This window comes from Neovison vison, chromosome 12 (genome assembly GCF_020171115.1).
Source record: "Neovison vison isolate M4711 chromosome 12, ASM_NN_V1, whole genome shotgun sequence".
Classification (NCBI taxonomy): domain Eukaryota; kingdom Metazoa; phylum Chordata; class Mammalia; order Carnivora; family Mustelidae; genus Neogale; species Neogale vison.
In genome coordinates this window covers 5,600,994-5,624,506 of record NC_058102.1, presented here as the reverse complement: position 1 = coordinate 5,624,506, position 23,513 = coordinate 5,600,994, and the positions used below count along the sequence as shown (strand labels likewise).

Here is a 23,513-nt window from a genome sequence, read left to right as displayed (position 1 = left end):
AATGTCCAACCACAAAAGGGAGGCTGAGTCACTCAGAGTAACAGTAATGCCTGTTTGTTGATGATTTGTGCCCGGTAAATGCCAGTCACTTCACCTCGCCGTTGTCATTTTGTCCTTGCGCACAGCCTGGTGAAGTAGGCAGCATCGTCATCCCCCTTTCCAGCAGGGAAGCAGGCTCAGAGGTTGTGACCGGAGTGACGGCTACTAGCAGGGGAATGCCGGGCCAGGCACGCCTCTCGGCAGCAGGACACTGTCTCAGTCGCTGCTCACAAGAGCCCAGGATGAAGCAGCTCTTCATCCTCTCCCTTTGCCAACAAGGGACTGAGACTCTGAGACAAGAATCAAGTATCCACAGCCATGCTCCTGCCCAGTCCACAGTCTTACCTCCTTGGCTCTAGCTGTTGGGACCTGTGTCACTCAGCAGCCAGCAGCAGAGGAGGGCCTGGGGGACAGGCACAACTGCTTCGAGACCCCATGCTCTCTGCCATGAGATGGTCCTCCGGCTGCATATGGCAAACCACCTCTGTTACGAATTATGCCCCCCTAAGATGCTGAAGTCCTAAAAACCAGTCTCTGTGAACCTGTAACCTCTGTTGGAGATAGGGTCTTTGCAGAGGGGTCACAAGCCTAGGACTGTGTCCTTCTAGAAGAGGGGAATTGGGACACAGAGACAGATGTGCACAGAGCAAAGGCCACGTAAAAGCACGGGGAGACAACGATCTACAAGCAGAGAATGCCGGAAGCTAGCAGAAGCCAGGCGAGAGGCCCGGAGCAGATCCTCCCTGGAAGCCCTCCGAAGGAACCAACCCTGCGGGCGGCTTGACTACAGACGTCTTGCCTCCAGCCTGGGAGAGAATAAATGTCTGTGGTTTGGGCCACTGAGTTTGTCACATCGTTACAGCAGCTCCAGCTCACGAGTCACTTCTCACACCATGAGACAACTGGCAAAATGGTGATAACGGGGGCCAGGGTGGGGCTGGGGTGGAGGATATCTGGGGGGCATGTGATGCGGGCCACCGATTGCCCCCCCAGGAAACCACATCTGGGGGCAGGGAGGGCTGCGGGGAGACACACCAGCACAACAACGCTGCTTTCTAATTTCTCTCCTTCTTCTCCTACACGTTCCCAATTCAATCCAGCAAAGCTTACGTTACTCTTCTAAATTCCATACAGCTGGCTTAAATCTATGTACTTGAGCCATGAGAATCTAGAGCTAGATGAGAATCCTTGTGATGGGTCATTGTGTTCCCCAAATCCAGATGTTGAAGCCCTGACCCCAGGACCTCAGAACGTGAATTACCTGGACACAGGGCCTTTCAAGTGGTAACTGGGTTAAAAATGGGTTCTTAGGAGGGGCCCCACTTCAATAAGACTGGTGTCCTTATAAGAAAAGGAGACGAGGACACACACAGAGAGGCAGAAAGAAAGAGAGCGCACGATAACCCAGCTCTAGGTACACCCAGATTGGAGTACCACATGAACACATAGCAAGAAGGTGGCCATCTGTGCGCCAAGGAGGGAGGCCTCAGAAAAACCACACCTGCCAACATCTGGCCCTCGGCCTTCTAGCCTCCAGAACTGAAAGAAAATAAATTCCTGTTGTGGAAGTCGACCAATCTGTGCCGTTGTGTGCCGGAGGCCCCAGCAAAGTAACACAAGGAACCAGAGGAGGGCGAGGCTTCCCACCGCCCCAGCACTGTAGGCTGGAGCTGAGGGACAGGCAGGGCGTGCTTAGCGAGCTGGGCACGGCCGTGTCACTCACCCAGGCAGTTGTGTCCATCATGGGCCAGCATGAAGCCGTCAAAGCAGGTGCACCTGTAGTTCCCTGGGATGTTGATGCACTCGTGCACGCAGCCCCCGTTGTAGTAGTCATTCTCACACTCGTCGATGTCTGCAAAACGAGGGCCGGGAGAGCATTCAGAGAAAGGGTCTGGGGGTCCCCTCTCCCCGCTATCACTGAAGCCATCAGGGTGTGAACAGTTCGGGGATGACTCAGTAGGTCTCTGCTGAAGTCCTTGCTGGGTGCTGGGGCCCCAAAGATGGCAAAGACGAAGAGCCCAGCTCTGGACTAAGGCCGGCCCCCTCCTCAGGGGGCAGCACAGGATGCCCTCACCACAGTGAATTCGGCAAGAATCCACCCCAGCTCTGCCTCCCTCAAAAGCCTCTAGACAACAGCATGCGGGGACCCTGGAACCGGCTCTCTTCAGCTCATGTGAAAGCCTCGCAGAGATGGAGAGCTCATGACTTTGCCCAGTGCGGAGTACTGAATAAAATCAACCTTGCACGCCACCGAGAAATGTAACCTCTGGAACGAGAGAGAAATGCACAGACTCTGCGCCAACAGTTTCCTTCCACAGCCGCGCCTGAAGCCCGAATTTCTAGGGCTCCAGAATCCTTGTTATAACAAAGGCTTCTGTCTCTGAACAATGGCCAGTAGCCTTTGTAAAGGTCACTCTTTTTGCTGTTTTAAGCCTTTTTTCAAGATTTCCCATCAGGGGTTAAAGGGCTATCTGTTCTGGAGCTCCAGAGAACTGGAGACCTCGGAGAGTAATAGGAACGCATGACACCCAACGAGCGGCTTCTATACCCAAGTCCCGGGTAATCCCGTCTGTCATTCTCTCCTCACACCCCGCAGGAGCTCAGGGAGGTGGGCACCGTCGTCCTCCCTCCAACTTTACACGCGCACTGAAGAAAGCCGGGCTCAGGGAGGCCAGACCCCCGCCCAACGGTCACACACCTGGGAAGCAGTACGAGTGGGATTCGAGCAAGACAGTCTGGCTTGGGAGCTCCTGGAGGCCCAAGCCGCCACATCTCTGACAGCAGCGAGCCGGGGACGCCGAGGCCCAAGGGGAACCACCAGCTTGGCCTGTGGACCTCGGTAACCCCGGCCCAACCGCTCCCGGGGCGCGCTGTCTCAGCACACACCGGCCCTGACCTCCACAGAAAACCCACGGAGGCAGTGAAGAGGAAGCGGAAGTGCCCACCTGAGGGAACCGGAAGTATCAGAGTTGGCGGAACCGGAAGTGTCGAAATGAGCACAATCGGAAGTGCCTCACAGGAACAACCTGTCCCTCCCCTCCAGGGTCAAAGAGGGAGGTTTGAAGCCCTGTTGCAGCTACGAGTGCTGGCCGGAAGAAGAGAGGGCACCGAAGGCAAGCCTGGCTGCTCCCTTAAAGGCCCTAGGAGCTGGCACAGGGAGACACCCAGCTGCAAGCTCCCTCCATGCTGGTCCTGAGGGCAGAGCTACACGCAGTGGAGGAAAGCCATGGGGGGCCAATTAGAGTCGCAGGTAGGAATGTCCATTGGAAAACTGCTCACTCAGGAGGTGGTGAGCTCCCTAACTCCAGAGGTGACCAAGCACTGTTCAGCTATCTGCCTGCCAGTAGAGGGGATAACTTCAGTGAAAAGGGCAGCACGAAAATGCCAGAAAACAGAGCCTGGGCTGTGCAGTCCGCTTCTTGTGCCCACCCTTCCAGCCATGACGAGGGGAAAACAAAGTAGCCTGAATCTCCGAAGGAAAGAGACAGAAGCTTCCGCCCAGCCCAACTGCAGCGGCCATCAGCATCAGCTGGGAAGCTGGCTCAGCTCTGCAAGTCCTTTGAATGGTTTTTAATCAGATTTAATACATTGAGACATTTTATTTTTTATTATTTTATTATTTTTTTAAAGATTTTGTTTATTTGACAAAGGGAGACAGCGAGAGAGGGAACACAAACAGGTGGAGTCGGAGAGGGAGAAGCAGGCTTCCCGAGGAGCAGGGAGCCCAAGGCTGAGCCCGAGGTCGGCTGGATCCCAGGATGCTGGGATCATGATCTGAGCCAAAGGCAGACACTTAACGACTGAGCCACCCAGGAGCCCCAGACATTTTAAATAACATCGAAGGGGGATATAAGATTTTATGTTTGAAAGGGCACACAGGCGTAAGAAGACTGAGCTATTGATTACTTCTCATTCTCTGCAGCCCTGACCTTTTTGCCACAGCCCCAGATAAACCAATCTGACTGCTTCCTGCCTCCCACCACCGAATCTCCCAGACACTCCAAAGGAAACATGGCCTGACTTTAATTCATCAACCTTGGCTTGACTTGGGTTCCTTGTCCCTGTGAATATTGTTGTCCTTCCACCTCTCCACAGACATGGAATCAGCTACCAAAGCATGGTTTTTCTACAGCGTTAACATGGGTTCAGTCTGTCCACTGGGCACCCATTCCACCACCTGCTCATCACGGCCATCATCTCTCATCCAATCTCAACTGGCAGCCCCAGACCATTCCCTCCCTCATTTCTTCATGTAAACAGGTGGCTCAGGAGAAAATGGCCTGGTCCCGACTCTGGGTTTGCAGCCTGGTTGTTTAACACAAACGGTATATGTAGCAGCAGCTCTTCGTCCCAGGGAGGGCACATGACTTAGGTTGGATCAGTGAGACTAAGGGGAAGCACTTTTACTCCATGCTTGGGTAAAAGAATTCTCTCTTGCCCTCAAGTTGTAGCTGTGAAAGAATTATGCAGATATTTACTGAAAACACACACCAGGTCACTTAATTTTCATAGCAACCCTCTGGAGTGGGTATCTTCACTTCATTTTATGGGTGAGCAAACTAAAGTGCAGAGAGGAGAGGTAATTGCTCAAGGTCATATAGTAAATGGTAGGGCAAGGGTCAGAACAGAGGCCTTTCGTCTCAAAAACCTGTGTCCTTTCTAATAAGTTAGAACACCCATGACATGCCAGTCATTGGCAAATTACTATATACACATTATTACACCCTTGGTACATCTATACTGTGTGTTGAGGAAGTATTATCTAATGCTCCAAGTGCCCATTTATCCATTCATCCTTCCCTTTGTTCATGCTAAAATCTATTCATCTAAATATCCAATCAGCTGACTATCCTTCCATTTATCCAATCACCCATTATTCACTAGTCCATTTATCCAGCCAGATATCTACCCATGTATCAAATATGCATCCACCCATCTACATATATGGCCAGACACACTCATCTTTTCACTCATCTAAACATCTAAACATCCATCCATTCACTCATCCATCCATCCAAACGTCTAAACACCCATCTATCTATTCATTGATCCAAATGTCCCCCCATCTACACACACACACACACACACACACACACACACCCCACCCACTCGCCATCTGTCTATCCATCCATTCACGAATCCATCCATTTACATATGGACTCATCCACCCATCGACTCCTTCAAGCATGATCCATCTAAACATCTTACAAAATACACACAATTAGATTTAAAAATAAAGATGGTGGGAAGAAGAAAAAGAAATGAGGGTTGAAGAATAAGAGAAAACTGGTGAAAGTATACAAATACACTTGGTAATTTCAAAAAGTTGGCCACAAATATGGCTCTAAGCTGCCAGGAAACCAAAGCAAAGAGGAAAGGCAGAGTCGCCACATCCATAAAATGTACTTAAACTGGTTTGAATGGTGGTGAGGTCTAAGAAAAATGTCTCTTCCCCTGGTTAGGATAATCATATGCCCCGATCTGCATGGCACATTTCCACTTTAAGCTGTTGTCCGGGTGTCATTATTGACAGCACACTTTTCACTCTCAGAATAACAACCTATTTGGTCACCATACCCAAAAGGCATTATAAAGATATTGCTGAATAATCAGTAAAACAACTCTAGCCTTTTCCTTCCCGTGATACCCTATAGTATGGGCCACAATAGCAGTAGAGTGAAGGAATGTTCACTGCTCAGACCTCTTCCCTTAACTTAGAGTGAAGTGAAGGAATGTTCACTGCTCAGACCTCTTTCCTTAACTTATCTCCAAAGGATTTCCCCCAGATCCAAGCATCTCTTAGAACCATCAGTTCCTCTCCAACCCCCAGACCTGATGTGCTACCACAGGCTTCCTAGACGGGTCTGCAGCATCTGCTCACAACTAACCCCCCTCCCCTGATTTCTGTGCCTGTGTGTTGAATTTTTTTTTTTTAATCATCTGAGCCTCCTCCTTTAAATAAGAAATAAACACACAAATAAATCAACCAAAAAAAGTCTCTGCCAAAGCGAGTGGATTTATTCTGTTAAAAAACATGTTCATGAGCCACCAGGCTTGGGGGAGGGCCCACAGGCCCCCAAGATGCCCAGCAGGCTTGGACCACGTTTTAAGGACTGTTAAAGCCAGAGAATGAGGAACAGGCAAATGGGGTAGGGAGAGGGTGAAGGAATGGAGGAGGACAGAGCCAAGCTCTCTGGATGTTTATTCTTGAAGGACTATTGTGGGCTGAATTGTGTCATTCCCAGAGATGTACTAACCCCCAGTATTGTGAACGTGACCTGATTTGGAAATGGGATCTTCGCAGTTATGGTGAGGTTATGCAGTAGGGTGGGCCCTAATCTAATGCTTGGTGTCCTTATAAGAAGAGGGAAATTTGGATACACACAGAGAGGATGTCGGGAGAGAGAGGAGAACACCATGGTGAAAGGCGCAGAAGGAAGATGGCCACGTGATGACTGACCATGGCAGAGATCAGAGGGAGGGAGCTGTGTAAGAGCCTGGTGTTAGTTAGTCCCATTTTGCTGATACAAAGCCTGAGGCACGCATGGCTGAGCACCTAGTCTCCTGGCCCGAACCAGTGGCGGTGTTCGAAGGCAGATTCTATACCTGTTGGAGCCATATCCTCAGCACGCATGAGATGAACACTTTCTAAAAGGGCATCAGGTCCAAAAGTTATTAAGGAGGAAAGTGGGAAGGAGACATCATGTGCCTCATTGTTTTTTGTTCCCAAGGTGTATACCTGCCCTGAGGTTAAGGGACGGTGACAGGGACCTGAGGGCTGGGGATGACAAGTCCAGCAGCTCACCCTAGCCATCGGGGATCCTTCTCAAGGTTGAATTTTTTTTTTTTTTTTTTGGTTATGTTTTCAACTGGTTGTTTTTTTTTTTTGTTACGTTTTCAACTCAACAGAAAACAGCTTCCAACATCTCACAGAGCAGAGAAAAGCAGCACAGGAGTGGCTCATTATGGGATTTTTAAAAGCACACGGTGTCATTTTTCCTGTATTAAGGGCAGCATGCACACGCGATCGCACAGCTGTGGTTGTGTGCCAACAGTAGCGGTTTGGAACGCGAATGGAATGAGTTTAGCCCTTTTTTTCATTTAATTCAAAATTGATTCTCGTTGCGCCATAAAATATATATTTACTCTGTGGTGCCTGGGCTCTAAAAGATTGCATTGCAATGTGTCAGAGCTCCTTCTCGTTTCATCTTCATACTATTTCAGAGCCTTTTCCTAAAAATCAGGACCGACTGCAAAAGTTCTCAAAATGAGGATTTTTTTTTTAAAGCTCCCTGCTCTCCGCTTTCAGAGATCATTACTGAAAAACCTCTTCCCATGTCCCCTTGAAATTGGCATTTTTCTTGACATTCCTTGAAGACAGTGGAGACCAAGTGCTCTCGAAAAGGCCCCTTCCCTGGCTGGGCGCTAGCTTCTCTTCTTTGTCTGGGGGCTTTAGGAAAAACCGTGCACTCCTCAGATCAGGCAACCATTCTGGGAGAGATGTATGGCTTAGGAAGTTGAGTCCTTATTGGTGAATAAATCTTAATCCGGTTTGTTGGCTAATTACGCTCGGGGGAAGGTAGTTTCTCGGGCCGCCTAGCAGGAAGGATTAAGCCTCCTGTCTCCGGTGGCACAGGGTTAAGCTCTGGGTTTGTAATGATTGAGTAATGAGACGCGGCTCTCTGTGGACCCCGGGCAGGTTTCCCTTCTGCGGAGACAATGCCAGAAGTGGGCCCAGCAGTTCATTATGGGAAAGGTCAAAGGTCATGCAAAACCAACACACATCTATATACTTTTTCATTCCTCACTGCGCACAATGACCGTGGCTCAGCCCGAGGGTGGGAAGGCTCTCCCCACTGCCTACCTCGTGATCCCCAACGCCCATGGGGTCCGAGCGGCTTGCCGACCTCCCGCAGGGGCCCCACACCTCTTCTCACGCCGTGCCCTCGCCTAGGGCTCCTTCCTCTTCACAGACACCTCTGACCATCTGCAGGCTGGGCCCCAGCATTGTCTCCTACCTGCTACCTGTGCCGATCCCCCGGCAGATGTGACTCCTCTTCGTCCTCTGGACCCCAGAGCCCCATAAACGGACCCCACCATTACTCTTGCTTGCCGTGTCCCTGTCTTTTGGGGCCGTGAGTTCCACGGGGGCAAGAACTGTGCTCTGTTCAGTGTGAGCTTTAGAAGGACAGAATGTGCTCAATCAGAGTGTACACCGCACTGGACAAGTGAATGAGCCTCCGTCGACCGACCCCCCTCCCCCCGCATGTAGACAGTATGCTGGCCCCTCGCCCATGACCACCCTGAGAAGTGCATACCAGCATCTTTATTTCATGGCAAGGGAGACCAAGACCCGGCAGGTTACCTCCCCTGCCCGCGATCACACAGCTAAGACAGGTGGAACCAGAAAGGGGGTCAGGACACCAGACTTCCAAGTTAATGCTGTCTTAGTCACAAAGGACCACATATTGTAAGATTCCATTTTATAGGAAGTCTCCAGAAAAAGTAAATCTGTCGAGACAGAAAATAGATGAGTGGTTTTCTTGGGCTGGGGAGCTGGGGAGCGATGGCGAAGGGGTGCAGGTTTCTTTTTGGGATAATAAAAAGTTTCTAAAATTGACTGTGGTGATGGGGACACAGCTCTGTAAATGTACTAGAAGTCACTGAACTGTACACTTTCAGTGAGTGAATTGCATGGTATGTGAATTATATCTCAATAAGGTTGTTACTATATATGTACATAAATGTACATATATATATATATATATATTTTTTTTTTTTTTTTTAGAGAAAAAGAGAGAGCATGAGTGTGCACAAGCAGGGGGTGGGAGAGGGAGAGAGAAAGAATCTTAGGCAGGCTCCACACCCAGCGCGGAGCCTGACATGGGGCTCAATCTCATGACCCCGAGATCATGAACTAAGCCAAAAATCAAGAGTCGGCCGCTTCATCGATGGAGCCACCCAGGCACCCCAGATGTTTACAATTTTAAAAACTTAATGTCATCAATGCTATCTGTTGCACTGGCTGGGTCCCTGGCACTGTGCCTGGCTGCAGGGACAACACAGGATGCCTATTCTGAACTGACCTCAGATGCAGCTGCCTGGTGTGGTCTCATGGTGGGTGTGCAGCTCTCAAGCCTCAGGTGGAATTTTCCCACGAAACCAACCAGTTGATTATTCCCTTTCTCCCTCAAAAAGGCCCGGAAACTTTCACTGGGGGGGCTGTTCCCAGACTCTGACATCAAGCCTCAAGGACCTCAAAGCAATCTGGTCAAAGGAAAGCTGATCTGTCAGAATGTTCTAGATGGAAGTGAGAAGGTGTCCCAGGCTGCCGACTCAGAGTTGAGGCCCTCACCCCTCCCCTCTGCAAATTATAGGCATGACCATTCTCCCGTCCGCTTAGCAAAAGCCCAAACCACGAAGCCCCCCAAGCCCCCCAAACCGCAAGCTCCAAGGGGCTGCTGCCCAGGCCCAATCACCTGTGAACACAACAGGAGGACACTCAGACACATGTAGCTGCTGGAAAGCCTGAGCTGCCACTCAGAATGGGTAAGCAGGTAACCCCCAAGAGCTTCTCCAATGCCCCCACCAGATTTTATTTTATTTTATTTTTTTAAAAGATTTATTTATTTGACAGACAGATCACAAGTAGGCAGGGAGGCAGGCAGAGAGAGAGGGAGGCAGACAGAGAGAGAGGAAGAAGCAGGCTCCCCACCAGGCAGAGAGCCTGACATGGGGCTCGATCCCAGGACCCTGGGATCATGACCTGAGCCAAAGGCAGAGGCTTTAACTCACTGAGCCACCCAGGCGCCCCCCCCCCATCAGATTTTATAAGGGGAAACCGAGCCCAGTGAGGAGCACTGAGGCTCTAAGCTTATCAGCAAGTCAGGGGCAGACAGCAACTTGAACCCAAGGCTCGACTCTCCGGGGCCGCCCTGTGGGCTCAGGCCTCCGGCCAACCTGAGCTGGCTTGGCGCAGTCGTCTTTCCTTCTTTCTCTCTCCAAATGCCCCGTGCAGTTTCTCTCCAACACACAGCAAAGCAGTGGCCAGTTTCTCTCCAACATACAGCAAAGCAGTGGCAACTCCCCGCCAGACACCAACTCAGTTGCAAGTGCCTTACCCCTCACCATAGCCCAAGCAAGAAGGCTGAAGTTCCCTTATCACAGAAAAAGAAACTGACCCTCAAAGAGCTCAGCGATCACCCAGCTAGTAAGAGGCGAAGCCAATATGGGAGCTCAGGCAGGCTGGTTCCAGACTCTGACCTCCTAGCCTTGACACAGTCCTCTGGAGAATTTCCCCGTCTCCACGACCCAGGAAATGAGGACCCGTAGTCCTTGCTGAGGATCAAGCCGCCTCCCTGCCTTCTTCCCTCCTGTACCAACATCTTCTCCAGGCTGGCCCCCCCACGCCAGGTCAGACCCTGGCCCCAAGGAGCTGCCAGCCTGATGGGGGACCATGACCCGGATGCAGACAAGTTCACCTGAGGAGAGCTTCCTCTGTCAACACACCAGCCAGGCCCAGGGCCTGTCTATGGGGCTGCCAGTGGGAAGGGACCGGAGACTAACAGTCCAGCCTGAGTCCATCTGCCACCCCCAGAGACTAAGCCAGCATTAGGCACCATCAGGGCAAGGAGGATGCTGAAGAAGGAGGTGCCCACCGGGGGTGGGGTCGTGGGGGGCCAAAGGGACCTGAGATCTAGCTCTGGTCCTGAACTCTGCAGTCAGACTGCTAGGGCCCAAGAGGCCCACAGACACCCAACCCCCCCGCCAGGTCACACCAAGCTTGCACCCAATTCTCCATATACCTACGCCTAGCTCTACTCCCCCCGGCACAAGGGGCAGGAAGTCCAGACAGGAGGAGGGTGGTTCCCGGAGAAAGGAGTACATCCCGGAGCCCTGGAAGGGAGTGGGGAGTGATCGATACCAGAGCTGTTATTAGCCAGGCCAGAGTCCAAGCTGGCTGGCTGGCTGCGCTCTTAAACTCTCTCCTCCCAGGACTGCAGCCCTGGCCCATCTGGAGGACCCCCTCGGAGCCCCTCCGAGGCCCCGTGACCTTGCCCGCACACACAAGCCCTCTGGCCCTCTTTGTCTCAAGGCCTTGGGGGAAGGCTGCCATCCCTTTCAGTAGCATCCCAAAGGCCGACAGGCCCGTAGTTTATTTTCTTAGAAATAATGGTTTTTTCTGGTTAGCATTCCTCAGATGGAAAAACAAATACAGCCACTGTAATAAGAAGCAGCCAAGAGGAGGAGAGAGAGCCCAGAGGAAGGGGCAGAGAGGGGCCTGCCGCCCGGGGCAGAGGCTGGGCCTGCAGGGGTGGGGGCAGGGGAGAGACCCTCTAACCCTAGGAGAAATGGGGATTTAGAGGAAAAGGAAAACACCACACGCAGGCCCCTCCTCTGCCTTCCACACACGCTCCCTCCTCCTCCCATCTCTGCTCAAATGCACCCCTACCAGGCAGGTGCCATTGTTCTGACCAGCTGGATCAGGAACCAGGCCTCTGGAAGGTTCAGTCACTTACTGGACTTACTGAGTCAGCCGAGACCAAAAAAGCCCTCTGCATTCATCTGCAGATGGCTTCCCGGACCATCAGAGCTGGAAGGAATGTCTGCTTTCCTGACCAACGCCTCTCCGGGGAGCCTCTCCAGTTTCTTCCCTCCCAAGGCAGAGATCCGTGCTCTCTCTTCTTTGTGCTCCCCGTCTGGTCTGCGTTCTCACGGCTGCGCCTCCCACACTGGCTTATGTTCCCGTCTTTCCTAGTCCAGACTCTCCCACGGACCAGTGAGGTCACAAAAACACGTCTTGGCCTCAGCACCGAGTCCGGCACAGAGTAGGTGCTCAGTGAACATTCTCAATGCTAAGCTGAATCTAGCCCAGTGGATGCATTTTACAGATGGGTACACTGAGGCTCGGGAGGCGAACCTGCCTCCAATGCTTAAACACCAGTGGCATGACATTTTCATTTTCATTTTTCCTTCTGAAAAGAAAAATTCTAGGCCCAATCTCTGCAGCAGAACTGGGCCCCCTTGGAAGCAACGCCATCTAATTGCTAGCTGACAGCAACTTGGAATTTTAAGTCACATTTGACTTCTTCCTGCCTGCTGGTCTGCTGGACTAGAGGCTTTCATCTTCAGTGGGGCTCACACATTAGCATGTATAATTGCACGTTTTAAGACTTGAAGAAGAATTTCCCCTCCTCTCCCCCACCCCTGCAGCCCACCTCCTACTGCCTTTCCTGGCCTCCCAAAAAGCAGATTTTTATCTGGAGTTTCAATAAAGTGTGCAATAATAATGAGGAAAGTGACTTAATAAGGTCGTAGAGGTTATTCCCTAAAAAGGCCAATTGGTTTCAAGTTTTCTGTGGGTTTTGTTTTTTTTTTTTAAGTTTCTGATCTTAAACTAAACAGATCACCAGGTTTGTTATTAGGAGTTTTGTTAAAATGCCTAATACCATGCCCTGTAATCTACCTGACTTCAGTGACTGACAAGGAGGCGGTGGGGATATAAAATTCAGGAAGTGGCTATTTACATTCATTACATACATGCTAATTTGTGATCCCTGATGCCCACAGGTTGTCATTTTTTCCCCTTTGCATAAAAAAAGGGGAAAATAATAATACATTTGATATTCTGTGGCCAAAACAAAAGGTTATTTCCCCCAAGAGTTTTAATTATAGCATTCTGGAAAAGGCCCGAGTTGGAACTTGCAAGTGGAATAAACGACTTGAATAAATAAGTCTAAAAAATTAAGTACACATAGAAGGGGTGATGTGCACTGCTGGTTCAGACTAAACAGTGATTATCAAGAGGGTCTTAGTTATTTAAACAAGCCATTTGAGGGCGGTTTGCTCCTCGTTTGGGGCCTGGTCCTGATTATAAACGAGAGCTTTTAATTAAGATTAGTAAGACCCAATTCAAGCTATAATTTGGTCCTTTTCCTTAGCAAATGTCTATGAAAACAAAGCAATTAAGGTTAAATGAGTTGAAGCATTTAAAAGGGATGAAATGCCCCCTTCTCGCCCCTGGCCTGCCCCCTCAGCCAAAGAAGCAAAAACAGGCCTGACTAATTCAGACCAGGAGGCCAGCATAAGGGTATGGAGAGCTGGGGGATGCATAGGCTTAGCTTACTGAAAAGAGGCAGGGAAATAGAATGTGCAAATGTCCTGTGGTAGGAAGGAACTGGCAAGTTTGAGGAATCAAAAAATGAATGATGCTATGGTATGGTTAGGGAGGGAAAGGCTGAGAATGACAGCAGCTCAAAGGCCTTAGCTGAGTGCTGGCTGGGCTCAGCCTGAGGGATGTCCTCTCTCAGCTACATGGATGGGCAGTGTACTTCCTGCAACTCGCATTCACAGAGCCTGCCTCAGATGAGCTGGTGGCAGCAAGGGGCGATATGAATAAAGGAAATGGTCTCTGCAGTCTCTTCTGACTCCAGAGCTAAGGAACTCTTCCCACTTTGTTCAGACAGGCTGCTGGGGGCCTGTGCCATGGCCAGGACCCAATGAGTACCTAGGGTTGGGTCTAGGCCCTGCAACTTCTCAGCGGGGTGACCTGGCCAGAGACTGACCTCCCTCGGTCCAAGTACCCCAACCTCACTCTGCCACTGGCCTACACCAGATGTTCTCACACTAACCCCTTCCCTTGTCAGGCCTCAGCTTCCTCACCTATAAAACCCCCCAGAAGCTGGAGGCTCTGCGAGACTTTTCCTGGTGTCCCTGGGATTTATAATGATCACTCACTACCCACTGATGCTTGCTCTGGACCCAGCCCTAAATGAAGTCATGTGGGTCATTGCAACCCAGTGTCACAGGTGCTCTGAAGGAGGGATGCTCACAGCTAACGTGGGCAGCATGGAAGGCTTCCTGGAAGAAGTAACTGCTGAAACTCACCCTCCACCCTTTCACTCAACAGATGCTTTCCAAATTCTGGGCCAGGCCCAGCACTAGCTTCCAGGGGATGGAGCAGAACATGTCACAGACACTGTCCTTGAAGAGCCCACATTGCGGGAGGAGACACAGGGAAACATAAATGCAGAGACGCATGGACACAAGCTAGGGGTGTGTGGGACGGGGAGGGTGACAGAGAGTGCTGGTCATCTGTAGAGCATGAAGGCTCCCCTGGACGCCCCTTCCAGTCCCTTCTAACTACGCACGTCCATGAGCGTTTCTGGAGCCACTTCAGGATCTTTCAAGACACATATCATCAAGAAAACACGGATTTTTCCCAAGCCTTGCCTGGAGCCTTTTGGAACCCTCTGAGGCACCTCAGCCTGGCGACGGCAAGCCCCCTGTGTGGAAGCCTGGTCATTGTCACACGCACACTGGCCACATGGCAAGATGGCCTTGAAACAATGATGAGAAACTGTCCTTGGACTTGGGGAGGGGGACAGGCTGCCTAAGCTGCTGGCTTTGCTAAAGGGGTTTTCATAACCAGCAGCAGCTTCGGGGTGAAGCAGTTAAGGGTATGAGAGGTTCAGTTGGCCCCTCACTGGGGCCATATGGGGTTCCCATAACCTGGATCCATTTCCTGTGAAGAACTAGTGAGCTTGTGGAAGCCATGTTCTCTGAGCACACTTTGTGGAGAATCTGTCCTCTGTGCTTATCACAGTGAATGGCAAAGTCTATCAGATTTGCAGGATGGGATGCTCACTCCCCCAAGACTCCAACCCCGGCCTCTGCACAGCCCCACACCGGCTCAGCACCTGGGATGAAAGGGCCTGGGGAGGGAAATGGGTTTTCTTTAAGGTGGAAATTGCTGCCTGGAGGGAGCTGCGATCGATTACTGGTGTCTGCTCTCTGGCAGGATGGGGCAGCCTGTTTGCCAGCCCAGCAGTAGGTTTCATGGAGCAAAGGAAGGCCTTCTGTCACTTGGAATTTTTATCATGCCTTTTTTGTGAATGGTCATTTGTGAATGGCCAACGCGTCTGTACCTCTCTATGGGGATATGGACATATGTGTACGGTTTATATGAATAGTCCATGAGCCAGAACACCCCATTCCCATTTCCCAGCCATTTTAGATCCCAGCAACTGTTGGAAAAAGACAAAGTTTTACCCCTTTTCATATATTGAACAACATTATGACCAACATTATGATGAGGCATCAACATCAACATGATGACAACGATCAATATCACCATCATTGCCATCATCACCACCATCACCATCATCACCACCTCCATCATCATCATCACCACCAGCACCACCATCATCACCGCCATCACATCATCACCGCCATCACCATCAACATCATCACTATCATCACAACCAACACCATCATCACTGCCATCATCACCACCACCATCACCATCATCACCATCACCACTGTCACCACCACCATGACCACCATCATCACAGGAACAGCAGGTAAAGCTCCCACAATGTGTCCTAAGTACCAGGCTATGTTCAAATGCTTTATGCAAGTTACCCCACCTAATTCTCACACTATCTCTGTGAAGCAGATATTATTGTTACCTCTACTATATAGACAAATGGAGTCGAGTAACCTGTGCGGTCTACATGGGCAGGATGTGAACCCAAGACATCTGGGTCCAGAGTCCATGCTTTGATCACTGTGCCCAATGGCCTACTGACCATCTATCCCACTTCCCAGAGCAGAGAGCCACAGACAGCAGTATGAGAACTGGGCCTACCAGACCTGGGCTCTGGTCCCAACCCCGACAAGATCCCTGCCTCCTCAGGCCTCCATTTTCCCATCTGTAAACCAAGGAGGTGAATGAACATCTGGATGACCTCCAAGCTCCTTCAGGCTACCACTGCACATGATCTGCCAGCCCCTCCAGACTTCAAAGCCTCCAGAAATCTCTGTGTGGTCCTCCTGGGGGAGCTGGTAGAGGATATTATGGCCCATGAGGGAACACTCCAGTGGGCTCCATTAATTCTGACTGATGCCTGTCCTTAGGGGTGAGAAAAACCTCAGTGCCAGTGGAACAGTGTCCACTCAGGTCCCCAGAAACCCTTATAGAAGGTATAGGGAGTGAGTGGCCAAATGGAGTCCTCTCGGTTCTTGACCACTAGGCTCCGTACTTTTCTTTTTTAAAAGATTTTATTTTATACTTTATTTCAGAGAGAGAGAGAAAAAGAGAGAGAACACGAGTAGTGAGTGGGGCAGAGGGAGAAGCAGGCTCCCTGCTCAGCAGAGAGCCCAATGTGGGGCTCGATCCCAGGACCCTGGGGTCATGACCTGACCTGTAGGCAGATGCTTAACGACTGAGGCACCCCCCCCACCCCTGGGCACCCCAGTCTCCATACTGTTAACAGGGCGACTCCACAGGTAATGACTTAACCACCCGTAGGACCCTGTTGATTAAGAATTTCTAGGGATGTGTAATTTTAGCTCATGTGGCCTGACCCAGATCCAGAGCTGCTCGAGGAGAAGGGCTGGGTCGCACTGTCCTTATCGCCCGAGGTGGGCTGCATGGAACCATTTTCAAAGGTCTTCACCATTGAAGTCATCATGAAATGAGTCTGTTCACACCACCTCTGCCAGCCAGCAGCCACAGTGAGAGGTGGTGAGAACACAAGACAGAGAGGGTGACAGTGACAACAATGGCACTGTCAACTGTGTACTGAGTGCATACTCTACCCTGAGTGCCTATCGCGAGCCGGGCACCGTGATGGGCAGCCTTGGGGTTCACCACCTGGCATTTCATTCCATCTTCAGGAAGGCTTACGGTGAGGGGTATTTGGGGGCCATACAACCAAAGGAGAAACCGAGGCTTGGGAGGGCAAACGATCACCTAGACTTTCACGTCGAAGGTGGGCTGCAACCCAGATTCCCGCCCAGAGGCTGGGCCCGTTCTTGCTTTCCTCTGCCATTAGACAGGGTGGAGAGGACATTGTGACCAGAGCAGGTCCTCCCACGGCCCCAGCATACCCCCTTCCCTGCTGCCCGCACAGCCCCTCTGTGGGCAGTTTCTATCTATGTGGCTCCTCACCTCCAGGGAACTCCAGTCTGGGCAAAAGAGAGCCAACTCAGACTAAACATTTTCTGCACACCCATGCTATGCCAGGCTCTGCCCCCCAGAGCGGGGAAGATGGGGACAAGCCTGAAAGGCAGTTTGGGTGCTCACTGTGAACCCAAGTTGGACGGCTGCTGTGTGGTGGGCCTCAACGCTGAGCCCACCGCCAGCCCTCAAGTGGGTTCACCGTTCAGCGGGAGAACAAGACACATAATTATATCCAAAGGTGGAAGTGCTCTGAGGGGGGGCACGGGGTGGCGCAGTCAGTTAAGGGTCTGACTCTTGGTTTCAGATCAGGTCATAATCTCGGGGTCATGAGATCGCTTCCCCCCTCACCCCCATCTGGCTCTGTGCTCAGGATGGAGTCTGCTTGACATTCTCACTCCCTCTACTTCCCCCCAAAAAGAAATAAATCTTTAAAAAAAAAAAAAAGAAGTGCTATAATGGAGAAAAGCACTCAATGTGGCTGTGTGTGTGTGTGTGTGTGTGTGTGTAACTGTGTAGAAGCAGAGGTATCAAGGAAGGCTTCCCAGAAGAGGCAAACCTAAAGCCTGATTAGGAATTGGCCAGGACACAAAGGGTAGAAAAGGAGCTCCTGGCAAGGGGCAGACCTGTGCTGAGGCTCAGAAACATGGAGTGGCCTGGTGTGTGGGTGTGTGGCCAGGACACAAGGGTCATTTGGGGTTTCAGGAAGTGAGGGGCAGAAGCCAGAGCCAGACTAGCGAGACATGGAGGCCCCTGGCATTTCCAGAGGCACATTCACAAGCCTCCTCCTTTCTCATTCTTACCCTGAGCCAGCGAGTCTAACCCCCAGCCTGGGCTCCGGCAGGGTGGAGAGCTAAGCTGGACTCCGGAGGACGTCAGGGAAACAGGCAGAAGACAAAGTGTGGGCCTCCAGGCCTGGGGACAGCAGAAGGGACCCTAAGGAGCTGGGCTGGAGTAGGAACAGGCTGGGTCAGTGGCTTAAACAAGCAGAGATAGAGGGCTGCCCTTGGCCCTCCCTTGCCAGAGCACTGGGCCTGGAGCAGGGAGCAGAGAGTCAGAAAACGGTCACGTTAGAGCCTCACATGTGCCACTTGGAACCTCCAGGCCCTGCCAGCAGGAGGGCCAGCCCGTGCCACCAGGCTCTTTGCTCATGACCTGGTCTATCTGGCTCCAGCAACGCCTTCTTCCAGAGGTCTGTGGGTATGCGCCAGCTCCCCACTCAGGCTTCTGGGCCCCAATCAAGGCCAGAGATGTGGCCAAACCAGGCACGACCCAGACCATTGCCAACTGCCCAGCACTCAGCCCTAAGAGACACCAGCAAGTGAGATGGATGAATCATGTCAGCGTTCCAAGAAGGCATATCTGCATCTCCCACAAGCTCCAGCGCCTGCAAAGCTTTAAAGAGAAGGAACGGGCCCCCATCATACTCTCATGGGTTGTTTTCTTAATAGAATTTCGTGCTTTGCGAAAGTAAGCTGGCAGGGCATGGGGAGAAGCAAACAAGAAGCTAGGGAGCCGTGGAGGGGGAGTCCAGGGTCCTGGGGTTCAGTACTCGCCATGCCCTGTGGGACCTGGGAGCTTGTTTCTCTTGGGGCCTCAGCTTTCCTCATCTGCAAAATGGGGACAGACAGGGAAGATTCGGAGCAACGATTCTCAGCCAGGTATGCATGCGGGACACACAGAGAGCGGCTTCCAGCTCCCTGATGATGGGGTTCTCCAGAACAACACAGAATGGCCACACAGCCCCTCCCTGACACATGCTCCCGTGAGTTCCATCCCGCCTGGGGAGTCCTGCTTTCAAGGACAGCCAAGGCTGCTCCTCTCTCTCTGACTTTCAGCTTGCCAGGGAGGGAGTTTCCAGCACCAGATAGTCAAACCCAAATCCCAGGTGCAGGGAAGAAAGGCTGGCAGACAGACAGACAGACATGGCACAGATGTATGTCTTTGCCCAAGCTCTTGTACCTGAGCCAGCCCACGAAAGCTGTGGCTGGCTACTAAGCAGGTCCTTTGGGGAAGCTACAGCCACATGGGGTGGGGTGGATGGTTTCGAAGTTAGGGACCTGGGGGAGGGTTACCCCAGGCCTTTACCCCACATGTAGCCGGAGACAAGAAGGATGAACGTGCCAGCCAACACTTCATCTCATTTAAAATAAAACAAAAGTTTCAATTCCCAGGTGAGTCAAGTACCCTGTGACTCCAGGTTCCCCCCTCCAGGGAAGCAGCTTAGCTTCCCAAGAAGCCCCCGGCTCCCTCCCACGGCCAAGGGAGGCCTGTGCTGCTGGCACGCCACGGGGTGGGCATCGGCCCTGGGGTCGGCCAGGAGGGCCAGGCTGGGCTCACCTTCACACTGCCTGCCTTCCCCTTTGTAGCCCGGCTTGCAGAGACATTTGTAGGACTTGGGTGTGTTCTGGCAGATGGCATCGATGTGGCAGTCATCTGTGCCCTCCGAGCACTCGTCCACGTCAACTGGCCCTGGGGTGGGTGGGTGAAACAACTGGTGAGATGTGGTCCGGTCGGAGGGGGTCGGAGGGGCAGACTGTGGTGGCTGGGGGGCGGGGAGCTCCTTCCGCCCTCTACCTTCCATTGATCACTGGGGTAATTAACAGTGATAGCCATCACACGACAACCCGGCGTGACGAGTGGTGACTGGTAGCATTTTGGGGGCAGCTACTCTGTGGCAGACCCAATGCCCCCTGAACGTGGCCTCCCATTTAATTTTCACGACGGTCCTATCAAGTCGATCCATTACTCCCGCGGGAGAGATGACAAAACCGAGGCTTAGGAGCACCGCCAGGAAAGCCTCTCTGTGTCTCGCTCTCCCCACAAGCACCATCCCTCCTCCACTCTCCTTATTCTAGAATTCAGAGCCAGAAGGGCCTTGGAGGAATTTAAATCTATCCCCTTTGGGTTACAGTGGGGGCAGGGCGGGGGTGGGAAACCAAGGCTAGAATGGAGCCCAGAGCAGCGGCCAAGCCAGGAGGCCCAGGGTGGGTGACCTCACCCCGCTCAGTCCCAAGGCTGTGGAAATCGAGGATTCTTCACCCAGTTTCCAGGCCTCAGACTGCAGCGGCCAACCACAGAGCCACACCCTCAGCAGGGCTGACCCAGCTCACCCGTGGTTCAGACCTCCCCATCCTCTCTCCTCTTCACCTTAGACACCTACGACCTGGCTCTCAGATCCCAAATTCCAAACTCAAGTTCAGTCTAGGTTTCGAGGGCTCCTGGCACTCCCCACCTGCCATCCTAACTCACACACTTACACCTTCGGTCCGGAATAGCTGTTGGCCGAAGTAGAGCAAGGTAGATCTTGTGTTTCTGTCTCTCTCTCTCTCTCACTCTGCCCATCTCTCTCTCGCTCTCTCCCACATACACTCACATAGCACAGAGCTCAAACAGGGAAAAGGACTCTCGGGACACGGGATAGCACAGCCAGAAGAACTTTAGTTATAATCTGGGTTACAGATGAGAAAACTGAGGCCCAGAGAGGTCTGTTGTTGGTCAGTAGCTCATGAGGGGCAGAGACTAGAGCTCAGATCCAGAGCTTTCTATGGGCCGTGTTACTTCCAGCTAGCCACGAGTGAAATACAGATGGATGACAGATAGAAGGGCCCAGAAGGGCAGCACAGGGAAACCTCAGCAGCTACTCCAAAGGCAGTCACCCAAGGGCAAGGCTGGGGAAGTGCTGGAGAGACCTCCTCCCTCCCTGACCCCAGCCTTCTCCTAAACTGTCTGGTTCTCAAGACTGTCCGATCTGAATTACTCCCCTGGCTGGCATCGGGGTTCTAAATCTGTGGGGAGGGTCTCTCTCTAAAAGAACAAAGCTCCTCTCTAAGTGTCTAAGGGCTGCAGCCTCCCGCAAAGAAGAGAGGCATCAACAAGGAGCCTAAGAGCAAAAGTCCCCGAGACAGGCACGCACACGCACGCACACACACATGCACGCACACACACAAACACATGCACACACGCACACACAGCAGGTGGTGCCACTTTTCAGGGTGGTCGTATCTGATCAGGTCAGCAGCCCGTCCTCTACAGCTGCCCCAAGGAACGTGGAACAGGAGCCAGGAACGGGCCAGAGCCAGCCACCAAATGGTCAGGGACCAGTGGGAATGTCAGACCAGCAGAGCATCCCCTTCTGGGGAAGTGACAACACAGGCCACCCCCATGCAAGCTGAGCCCGGCCTCCAGAGCAGGAAGCCAGAGGCCAGGGAGGGCCAGTCTGCATCCTTCCACTGGGGAGGCCTAGGGCCACTTCTAAGATAGGACCAGCAGGGAAAACGGGCCACAGATGCACATCCCAAGGGTCAGTGCCCAGAAATGAGGGAAGGGAAACTGCCTAGAGTTCTGGAGCCCCTTTTGCCCCATATCCCTAATCTTTGACCGACGCAGGTAACCTCGTGGGAAGGGAAAGGGATGAACCTTAGCCATGGGACTGGTGTGGGGTGGGGGGGGGAGAACACCTCCCCACACATCTTCTAAACATGTCTTTAGGTGGGGGCTGGGGAGAGGGAGAGGAGCCAAGGCCATTTGTTCCCCTGGTCTGACCTTGCTCCCTGCCCAGGGCTGGGGACTCCCTCCAGAGGGCAGCCCAGCCCTTCCTTGGCCTCCCGCTGCTTGCTTTGACTGGTTTGTGTCACAGCACCAGGCTTTCAGGGAGTGGGACACACACTGAGGAGGGACAGAGAGGTAGAGAGGCACACGTGAAAATAGCCAAACAAGGGCGAAGGATCCTAAAGTCTGAGAGAGACACCCACATGGTGGGGCTGAGGGCCGCAGGGCCCGGCCTCCAAGGGCTCCAGCTGCGGGAAGAGTTTAAATGCCTGGCATCCTCAGGGAGCAACTCCCAGGAATAGATTTCTATGCCACCAAACACAGACTTCGGGGAGCCCAGCATGGTAGCTGGGGGGAGGGGTGTCCCGAGAAAGCCAAGGACAGCAGAAGCAGGCAGGATACCGCCCCCCACCCCTCCAGGAGAGAGGGAGGAAACTCCTCCGAAGCAAGCTGTGGGAGGAGACACTGCTTTCCGCTTTGTGGGAGCACCCCTGCCAGACAACCAGGAGAGTGGGAGGGGAGACAGCGGGTGCTAGGGAGCTCCCGAGAAATCCTGCCCCTTTCCCCTGCGCTGCTAGCCTCTTCTGCCCTGCCCAAACCATGCCCTAAATGCTGGGGATCCGGGATGATCCTGTTTCTTCCTTCAGTGCCTCTTGCCTCCCTCTCCTGGACCTCCTCCCCTCAGTCCCAAGCTTCGGCTCCCCTCCCTCTGGTTCCCACCCATCTCTTTGCTCTGTGTCAGTCCCTCTGCCCCTCCAGTCCTGTCTGACTGTCTGCCCGTCCCTCTCCAGCCATGTCCACTTCTGTCTTTCCCATCCGTCTGTCTTGCTCCCTCCCTATCCCCCACCCCCAGTCTTCTCGTCTCTTTCTCTGCTCCTCTCTCTCCCTTCCCATCCCTTAGTCCGTGCCTCACATCTCCCTTTATCTGTGTTTTTCCTTCCAGCTGCCCATTTGCCTCCTTCTCTCTCCCTTGGGTTTCCTCCTTCCCCTCCGGTTCTTCTGTTCTCCTCCCCACTCTCCGGGTCTGTCTTTCTCTGGGATTCTTTCTGCGTCCTTTTGTGTGTTCCCTCCGTGCCTCTTTTTCCGTTCGTCAGTCCCTCGATCCACCGCCTCCCCCCATCCCCTTTCTCTCTAGGTCAGTCCTTTCCCCCGGCTCCCCTCCTCTCCGTCTCCCCTCTGGGCCTCCTTCCGCCCGCAAGCCCCTCTACCCTGGGGGAGCGCCTGTCGGGCTCCGGGGTCCCCACTCCCTCTCGCCTGCGCTCCGAGCGCCGGGGCTCCCCTCCGCCGGTCGTCGCGCTTTCTTTCTTCCTCCCGCCCTCGCACTCCCTCTCCCGGGGGCCCCAGCCCGTCCCGCCCCTGCTGCGGCCCCTCCGGGTTCCCGGAGACCCCCCCCACCCCGGGCCGCCGGGCTTCGGGGAGGGGGCGCCCGGCGTCGGCCCCAGAAGTTACTTTGCGAAGAGGCGGGGCGGGGCGCGGGGCCGCGCGGGCTGCAGCCCCCTCGACGGCGCGGGGCGGGGGCCCACCCGGGACCCCGCCGCCGCCCCGCGCCCGCCGCCCGGCCGTTCGGGGCTTACCTGGGAGCCCGCTGCCCCCCGCCAGCCGCCCGCGCGCGCCCAGGGCGAGCAGCACGCACAAGTGCCAGCGCACGGCCGCGGCGCCCATGCTCGCTGCGAGCCTGGCCGTGCCGGCCGGGCGTGCGGGCGTGCGGGGCGCGGGGACCCCTGCGACCGGCCGCTCGGCGAGCGCTCCTGGCTGCTGGCTCCTCGGCCACCGCTCGGGCTCCCAGCCACCGAGCCGGCGCGGCTGACGAGCTGACAGCCGTGCGCTCATTGGCCCGCGGCTGCCGGGGGCGGGGCTCTGCGCGCGGCCGGCCAATGGGCGCCGGCCGCCGGGCCGCGGGGGGTGGGGCGGGCGCGGGCGTCGGGGGCGCCCCCTCCCCTCGGAGCTGGCGGCAGGTTGT

The 23,513-nt window shown here is 53.5% G+C and overlaps 1 protein-coding gene across 3 annotated transcripts in view; it reads right to left on the bottom strand.

The window, feature by feature from the left end:
* The window catches only part of SCUBE1 (signal peptide, CUB domain and EGF like domain containing 1), a 134,533-nt gene extending 111,318 nt beyond the window's left edge, over positions 1–23,215 (bottom strand). For all 3 annotated transcript variants that reach the window (XM_044228546.1, XM_044228547.1, XM_044228548.1), the window contains exons 1-3: positions 23,128–23,215; positions 19,343–19,474; positions 1,763–1,891 (exon numbers count right to left, since the gene is read on the bottom strand). In XM_044228546.1, coding sequence (XP_044084481.1) covers positions 1,763–1,891; positions 19,343–19,474; positions 23,128–23,215 — 349 coding nt within the window. The remainder of the gene's footprint in view (positions 1–1,762; positions 1,892–19,342; positions 19,475–23,127) is intronic.
* Positions 23,216–23,513: the final 298 nt, after the last annotated feature.